The 9,364-nt window shown below is 33.3% G+C and overlaps 2 protein-coding genes across 2 annotated transcripts; one reads left to right on the forward strand and one right to left on the reverse strand.

Annotated features, from left to right (window-relative positions):
• Positions 1-3,268: 3,268 nt before the first annotated feature.
• On the forward strand, positions 3,269-3,703 carry LOC112500498. The gene has a single exon (XM_025103995.1). It carries the CDS (start codon positions 3,269-3,271, stop codon positions 3,701-3,703), a length of 435 nt encoding a protein of 144 aa, XP_024959763.1.
• Positions 3,704-8,632: 4,929 nt separating this feature from the next.
• Positions 8,633-9,196, reverse strand: LOC112500499 (allene oxide synthase, chloroplastic-like). Its single transcript, XM_025103996.1, has one exon. It carries the CDS (start codon positions 9,194-9,196, stop codon positions 8,633-8,635), a length of 564 nt encoding a protein of 187 aa, XP_024959764.1.
• Between the last annotated feature and the right edge of the window lie 168 nt (positions 9,197-9,364).

Here is a 9,364-nt window from a genome sequence, read left to right on the forward strand (position 1 = left end):
GTTTAAAATGTTGTTTAACGGTTTGCCAATAAACTGACAAACCTAACAATGTTGTTTAACGGTTTGCCAATAAACTGACAAACCTAACAATGTTGGAGCTTAGTAGTTGTCACCTACTTATTAGGGTAAGATTTTAGTTCACCAAAACGGTATCGTATACAACCGTTTACCAGGTGAGTGCTAACCGTAGTAAGAGTCGTCACCTACTTACTAGGGTACGACTTTCGGTTATTGCCTTCGCTATTACCGGGTAATATTCTTGGTGTTTGTCATATCTATCTGGTAAGGTAATGTGACTTGGTAAACGCTTAACTGGGTAAGCGTTTGATAAACAACTCCTAAGCGCCATTTACCAAACAGGTAGTAAACAGCCCCGTAATTTCTATTTTCTAGTCATAGTTTGCTGCCCGATGAATGAGTATATCTCTAGGCGAAGGACCGTGGGTTAAGGGCCCAACCTTGACGCGCAGGACCTTGTCAACAGAGTCGTGAACTTAAAAGATTACTTCAAAAACGAAATTAATACATGTTAAAAGCAGGGTCTGTCCTAAGATTTCTAATGCCCTATGTGGGAATGCTAAAAAATACACCCATTTTTTTTTAAAGCAAATGATACCTAATTTTTTGTAAGGGTTTGGGACATAGTCAAGCTATAGGGCTCATCCCCACGCCAAAGGAATCAAAGCAGTTGAACAAGAAGGGATGAAGAATAATAGGATTCAGTGTGATTGTTCAGTTGTTTGATGATAGTATTCACGTTGTCTTTCTTTAATTGGATTAACCGCTTAGTTGATATCCTGGGCAGTTTGACTTGTTTACAGCCCAAATGATTAAACCAATGTTAATAACACATAAAAACTCGATATCCTTTGGGATTCTGATGTCCTTAGTGAGATGTGATCCCTCTACTCTCTCTCTCTCTCTCTCTCTCTCTCTCTCTTATAACTTTAGAGAGATGGGCTTTGGTTGATTAATGAGGATCGGATTGTCGAGGACTAATTTAGTACCAATCGGTTTGGATAAATTATGCAAATTTTCGGGACGACCAGTTATTAATTGATTAATTTCAGATATGGTTACTAAGACCAATTAAGGGGAGCAACCGACACTTTTCAGACCAATATCGTTTAAATCATGTTTATTTGCTTGTATATAAAGATGATCTCGTTTAATTGAATAAATGTTGAAACCAATTGTTATGAACCCGTTAGAAATAGTTATTGATCGATCTTTTTTTTCTTCAAGCTTTTGGAGGATGGAACTGGGAGCGTTAAAGAACTACGCAAATTGCTCGTCTATAACTCTAGCCACCAATCTTTAACTCTTCCACCATCAGTCATATTGCATAATTTCTTTCATATTAATCTAAACTATATTATTAAACATTTGACAAAAATTCTTAAAAGCATTTTTATGTATTGATGAATATTACTTAAAATTCAATATTACAAGTAAATTGTATGTAAGTACAACTTATTAAAGATTCATGTTTGAATTTCTGTAACTAACTGCATATGAACATAATCAAATAAATGATAAATATCTCATTTTAAATATAAAAAATCTAAAATATAATTAGAAAAATCATTGAGTTTTAACAAAATACTTAATTATTATATTTATAAAAAAATATATTATTAAACCAAAAAAAAAACTAAAGAAATACAAAAAAGAGAAATTTTAAATAGTTAGTTTGGTACTAATATCAATATTTTTTTTTCATTTTTTTGTGATATATCTTTATATTTTATTTAAAAATAAATATATTACGTTTTCTCAAAACCACATAAAACTGTATTATAACATTGACTGAGACAAAAAAAAAAAAAAACGAAAGATTTAAATCGAGATGTATCTCGCTGCATTGTGCGAGTACCCTTCTAGTCTTACAAATATAATGGCATTAAGCTATTATTATTTTATAGTAAGTTTTTTTTAAATGTATTACGATGATAAAACTATAGAATACTTGATACCCGTTAGAAATAATATAATTAATAGTAAAATATCTAAAATACAGAATCTGTTGCAGTTGAAAGTAATTTTGTTTGAAGATTTTAATTTTTAATTTAATTTAGAGAAATTATAGATATCATGATGGTAAATGAATGTTTTTCGTTACAGTTAAAAAGATATCTGAAAATGGTAATAGTTTTAGGAATTTAAGTGCGATATAATACTCTTTTTTGTAGTTTAATTTTGTTAAAACTTAACGTAACATATACTTAATATAAAATCAATATCAGCATGTATTAATAAATAAAAACCGGTACTGTTAAGTTGGTAACAAATGAAGTTAGATATCATATAATATAATATTTTACATACAAATTATAATTGATTGTTACACGATGTAAATTTTTACTTACTGGTGTAAGTTACATGAGAAAAAATGCTTATTTTTGTGTGATGAAAAGTCAAATACATTGATTAAAGAAGATAAAAAATAGTACAAAGTTCAAATCCAATGAGGAATAAAAATTCTCTTGTGGTCACAGAGGTTCAAATGCGGTGACTCCGGACTACCTGTAAAGCAGGTGTCGTGCTGAGATTAGTCGGGTCGCATAGCGGGTTGGATATCTAGGTTAATAAAAAAATAGTACATAAAAATTTATTATATATGTAGTTTCAAAATCATAAAAATGGCCACCATAATTTGTAAATACGTTAGGATTTTGATCTTTTTTTTCTGACGACTGTTAAAAATTTCTATTAAGGAACATTTTCGTTCTTTTATCATTTTTTGTGTTTACCCAATTAAAAACCATAATAACTAAAGTTACAAAATCAATTTTGATTGGGTAAAAGACAAAAAAATCGATAAAATGGTGAAAATCGATTTTAACAGTCGTTAAAAAAGGACCAAATTCAAACATTTATGGAAGTCAAGATGACCATCTAGTAATTTTAAAAGTATAGGGACTAAAAGTGTTATTTCTAACAAATCATAGAGACGAAATTTGCACTTTACATTGGAATATATGACGTTTGAAATGATTATTGATCATGCAAAAGGTGTTTATTTCAAGTTGCTAAAAGTGTAAGGACTTTATTTGTACTAAAATATAGTGTAGGGGTTGAAAATGTAATTTACTTTTTTCTATTACTTTCCGTATATGCTCTCTATTTTCCCGCTCTTTCTCTCCTTAAAATCCCCTCTCTCTCTCCCTTTGCCCCACGCAGTTGCTTCTCTCTCTCTCTCTCTCTCTACCCGCCATTCTCTCTCTCTCTAACCTTGTCCTACTCACTAACCTCCTCTCCGGCCGCCATGAACCGCCGCATCAGAAAACAATCTGTTGCCAAGAAGTCTGACAACGGTTACCTCCGCTACCTACGGCCCGGCGCCCTCGCTCAACTCCGTGACTCTAAAATCAACGCTAGATCTCATCTACGATCATATGACTCTCAGATTTCAATCTATCGCGCTATATCATCCTCGCTTACTTCTTTACAATCAGGATCTCCCAGCACCTCCGGTGTCATCCAACAACAGCAACAGGAAGTTACTGGCACCTTTACCACCACCGATGGTGAATTACCTTTTATTTCTACAAGGTTTTATGAGCCTCGTTGTCCTCAGAGGAAGAAGCTAATGGCTGCTAAATCGATGTTTTATTCGAACCACAACTCTAACAGTCTGAACTCAGATGGTCATGAACCGGTAGTTGATGTATTCAGTAATGATATACTTTTTGCTCATTAGTGTAAGTAGTTGTTCCTGTCGATCAATCTGTGAAGGAAAATGATTCCTTATATCAATTGCACAATCACAATACCAATGTTGTACCTGTAGCTTAGTTGGGGAGGATCATTCGTTTCGGGTAGTACGAAAATTATGTCAACTAGGGTTCAAGACAGCGTAAATAAAGTCATTTATTGTTCAATTGATTTTTCTCTTGTTGCTAAATTGTTTTTGTTTCGAGATTAATATGCTATTTCTACGTTAGTTATGGTAATCACCACTTTCTAATCACAATTGTGATCAAACATTATTGCAGTAGTTCGAAATCAGAAGAAAAGGCTCAGGGACCCTTTGTATATCATGTCCTAACAAAAGGCCTTGTTTCTTCTATTGTAATTTACTTTAAAGAAATTACGAGATCCAAATGAGTTATGTCTGTTTATCAGCATATCACAGTGTTTACATACCTTGACGTCTAGTCTAAACCGGTTCAAAGTAATCCAGGATGATGCACTTCACGATCAACACCATACCTCCAATGAAGAAAACATAAAGGCTTTCTTCTTGCATCGTTCCAGAAGCCACTGAGATACTCTAACAATACTGTAAGTTTAAACTGTATGCTGTAATTGAATAAAGCAATCAATGATATGCTTTTCATACTGTTAAGGACTTCCTTTATTAGTTTACATTAGAGTATGTTACAAGGTATTCATGTTATATTGTCTAATTGGTACAATAAATATGTCTGTTACTCTTATGATTGAAACAAATTGCAGGATTTATTATCTGTGATGAAGTTCATATGAAGTACTTGGGGCAAGTGGGAATAAAAGCTTCACACAAGGGACTTCATTTACACGGTAATAAATTTGTTTGTCTGGATAAATGAGTGTTGTTGTTTACTTTTTTTATCTGAATAGCATAAATGACCTATTTACCCCCCCAATATTAATTATTTGAACATCAAAACAAAAAATCATAAAGAGGTTGATGATGGGGTGTCTCATTTGGGAAGAAAGCGATGCTTTAAATAAGGGGTGGCGGTGTCATTTTTGTGGCTGAATGGGGACAACACACTATTTCTATCTGTGCGATTAAGCCATGTTAGTACGAATAAGCTGTAAGTAAACAACCCAAATGAACTGTGCGAATAAGGTAGATAGACCAATAAGCCTAATTAAGTGTCTGTGTATATATATATACACTTCATTTATTTGTCAGTAACTTATTTTAATAGGCTATATCATCTTACCATACAAGCTAAATTGAGCGACTAGATCGTCAAATGCGATGAAGTTATGACAAAGGCAAATAAACTTTTATGGTAGTTTAGTTGTGTGCCATTTGTATTACAAACATCTTAGTAGAGGAAAACAATTAGCAGTCCACAAGAGGTTTCAATCACAAGCGGCATATAAAGGCTAGGTCTTTGATAACAACTGACTGTTATTTTTAGGGCCTACGGGATTAGTTGAGATGTACACAAGCTGATACGTAAGGGTACCAAAGAAAAATGATTGAGATCAATGGTGGTGCTTGTAGGACATAGAAAACGTAAATGAAATTAAACTAGGGATGAGTCGAGGCCCATGTTAGACATGGTAGCCTTCGCCCCTCGGCCCCCCCCCCCCCCCCCCCCCCCCCACAAAAAAAAAACTGGTGCATTCGTTTCAATGATACAAAGCCACTTTTCGTCCAAATTTTGCACCTCCTTCGCGTTTTACGCCTGTGGAGAGTCTTTTAACCAGGGTGAGTGACTTCTAACAACTAGGAAATCATATATAAGCTCACTAATGTTCACATTTCCCACTTATGTTGGACAATATCTTTTCCATTCTCAACATTTAGGAGCTGTTTGCCAAACGGTAAAAGTCATCATCCTCACTTACCTTGTCGGGTTACGTTCTCGGCCATCAAAATGGATTATGGTAAGCGTCTTTTACCAGGTAAGCACTTGCTGGGTAAGCGTCTTCTCCATCACTTACCAGATAAGATTCCTGGTCCTTGTTGTGCCTCTTGTTGGGTTACATTCTCGGCCATCACTTGTTGGGTTACGTTCTCGGCCATCAAAATGCATTTGGTTTGATGAAATGATTTTCATGAATTTAGATTTCATGGAATGATTTGGAATATTTGGTGTTTGGTTTGTAGGATTTAGGGGTTGTTTGTTTACCTCTTGATAGTTCTATTAAGAGGCAGCCTCTGAATCGTTAAGAGATGAATCTTATTTGGCAAAAAAGAGTAATGCCTCTTAATGGTTTTAAAACCCTCGGAATGATTTTGTATCTTGGGTCTCTCTTAACCATTAAGCGCCCTAATTTCATTGTAAACAGTTACCAAACAATTATATTTCATTTTGCACTATATTATGAGAGCTTCTTAATCATTCTGCATCAAACCATTCAACAACTTCCAACCAGCCCCTTAGAATAAAATCGAATTCCATTCTTTGTAAATAATTTATAAAAACAAATTATACAAGTAATTAAGTTACTTTTTTATTAATTATTACAAAACTAATGTTTTTAACAAATTTTAAAACATTATTACATGCAAATCCTACAAAATCCCATGAAAACCAAGTTTCCAAGGCTTTTATTCTACCACATACCCAAGTTTGAATCTTGTTAGTGTCATTTTCTTAGTCAAATGATGTCGTCGTTTGAAAAAAAATATGTACATTTGTTTCTTATAGTCAAATGGTGTCATCGTTTGAACTTTTTTCCATATATATTTTTTCTTATAATCAAACGCTACCACCATTTGAAAAAATTTATAAGTCCGTCCCTGTCTTGATCTCTTTTTTCGTCCATAAGAAAATGTGATCGACCATGGATAGATGGAGCTCGAGATGACATTGTAGATGCTAACTAGAGCTAGTGATGAAGGGGAACATCGATAGAAATGGAACCCATGATGGAGGTCAGAGATGAGTTGTTGCTGGTGAATTCATCAATTGAATTTGAAGCAGTAGAACAATGATTGGGAAGACTTAAGGAGGAGGTGGTATGTAATATAATACTAAAAGGGTATTCGTGCAATGCAACGAGATATATTTTAATTTTAATGTTTTATTTTATTTATTTATTTTATCGATAATATGATTTTACGTGGTTTTAGAAAAACGATAATATTTATATTTTTGAATGAAATATAAATTTAAAAAAATACATCGATATTAGTATTAAATTAACTATTTAAAATTTCTCATTTTATGTGTAATTTTCTTTAATTCAATTTTTTATTATAATTTGATTTAGATTTAATAATAAAGTAATTTATTTTTGTTTAATAATGTAATTTTTATAAGGATAATAATTAAGTATTCTGTTAAATTCAATTATTATTCTAATTATATTTTAATTTTTTATATTTGAAATATATATTTAATTATGCTTATCTATAGTTAGTTACAATAATTAAAAAATAAAGCTTTAATAAATTGTACTTACTCACAGTTACTTGTAATTTTTAAGTAATATACATCGATAAACAATATTTCATGCATAAAAAAATGTTTTCAAAATTTTTTGTCAAATGATTTATAATATAGTATAATATTATTAAATATATATATATATATATATATTAAAAAATAATAAAATGACTAAGGATGAAAAGCTGGTGAGCGACGACCATTGTGAGAGATAGCAATGGAGGAGCGATGAAAAGCTGGGCAATGGAGGAGCGATGAAAATCTGGGAGAAAGAGACGGTGAGTTAGGGGAAAAAAGAATCCAACGGGAATGGATTGTTAAAAACCCATGTATTTTCAAAGAATTCTTAAATCCATCGGTCATGGGATTTTAAATTAATCCCTGGATTTTAAATCCTAGCATTCCTACAAACCAAACACAGGATTAGAATGAATTTTAAATCCAAATCCCTTCGATTCTATTTCATTCCTGCAAACCAAACGCACCCTAAATCCTAAACCATAGAATGTATTTCAAGATTCAGAGAGAACTTTGAAAAAAAAAAACAGAGAACCACGAAAAAATGGATGAAAAAAATATATCAAATTAAAGATAATAAAGTGATATATTTTTTTTTTTTGATGTAGCTTATTTTTTTTGTTTTTAAATTTAAAAATTAAAGAAAAATATTTATGTTTTTAAGAAAGATGATTATAACCACATCTTTAATCACATTCGTTGGATCATCTTAATCCAGTGGTTTGTATAACTTCTTCAGTTCTTTCTTTTATCAGGTTTTTCTTTTGAATCTTTAACAATATGAATTTGTAAAATAGATATAACTTACGGACCTATATCTATTTTTATAGATTTGGTCCCCTGCATTTACGGACCTGATTCAGAAACTTTCTTTTTTCCAAACCTGGTATAGAAAATTGCGAAAGTGATTGGACTAATTTACGGACCTAGTTTAGAAACTTAGGAGTTGTTTGCCAGTTGCTAAATTGTTTGATACAGAATGATTAAGTGGTCAGAATGATTAAGAGACTCTTATGATATAGTGCAAAATAAAATATAATTGTTTGTTGATTGTTTACAATGAAATTAGGGCATTGAATGATTAAGGGAGACCCATGATGCAAAATCATTCAGAGGATTTTAGAACAATTAAGAGACATATTTTGTTTTATCAAACAATATTCACTTGTTAACGATTCAGATGCTACATCTTAATTGAACTATTAAGAGTTAGGGGCTGTTTGGCAGTTATTGAATGATTTAGTGCAGAATAGTTAAGAGGTCAGAATGGTTGAGAGGGTCAGAATGGTTAAGTGCTGAATGAAATAATGTTGTTTGGTAACTGTTCTCTGAATGACAATAAATTACCATTTTAACCCTCTCTAACAAAAACCCATTATTYCATTTTAACCTTCACTTTTTGTTCCTCTTTGCCCTCATCGATGGCTTCAATCTGTGAATCATCATCGAGAATCATCATCCGATGAATCATCGAGAATCATCTAAACCCTAAACTAAATTCTTGCCCTTGTTCCTGGACCTTTCGATTGGAGTTTCGTATCTGATGGATTAACTCCGGTGACCAGCCTGAACACAAAATCAAACGCCATGTTATCACTGTTGTCGTTAAAATCTGCCGATTTCTTATCAGATATATCATTTTCGAGGTTCACAAAGAGCTCTGACAAGCTGGTCCGTAGATAGGGAATGAATTTCATGTGCGACGAAGCAAGGAACGAGAGGAAGAACGATTTCAAAGCATGATGGTTAGATTCGGCGGTGTCGAGGAAAGCACAGACACGGTAACCACTGAAGAAGGCCGTTGAGGGCATATAGGTGCCATCGAGAATGTTCTTCTTTTCGACTTTCGTGTTGTCGAAGAGAACGGTGAAGCTTTTGGAATCGAGGACGGCTACGACTCTAGGATTGGAGGAGATGAAAGGTCCTTGCCTTGGTTGTAAAAAGTAGTCGTAACGGTCTTTGATGGGTTCGAAGAACCGCCAGCCATAGTCACCGGGGATTTCTCGCAACGACATATCTGAGCAGGATGCAGGGTGGTCGGAAGATGAAGAAATCATGGTTAATATACAACGGCGACGGCGACGGCGACGTGCGTGAAGAGAGGGGTTGGGAAGAAGGGGTGGGAAGGGTAAACTTGGAAAAATAGATGTCTGAATGGTTTAGTGGTACCCTAGATGCAAAATGGTTAAGAGGGGGATTGTAACCATTAAGAGACATTTTTTTTT

The sequence above is a fragment of the Cynara cardunculus genome, assembly GCF_001531365.2.
Source record: "Cynara cardunculus var. scolymus isolate 2C chromosome LG 17, CcrdV1, whole genome shotgun sequence".
Classification (NCBI taxonomy): domain Eukaryota; kingdom Viridiplantae; phylum Streptophyta; class Magnoliopsida; order Asterales; family Asteraceae; genus Cynara; species Cynara cardunculus.

What these genes read in the sequence shown, in the direction of transcription:
- LOC112500498 (XM_025103995.1), top strand. Translation starts at nt 3,269, where the DNA reads ATGAACCGCCGCATCAGAAAACAATCTGTTGCCAAGAAGTCTGACAAC.
- LOC112500499 (XM_025103996.1), bottom strand. Translation starts at nt 9,196, where the DNA reads ATGATTTCTTCATCTTCCGACCACCCTGCATCCTGCTCAGATATGTCG.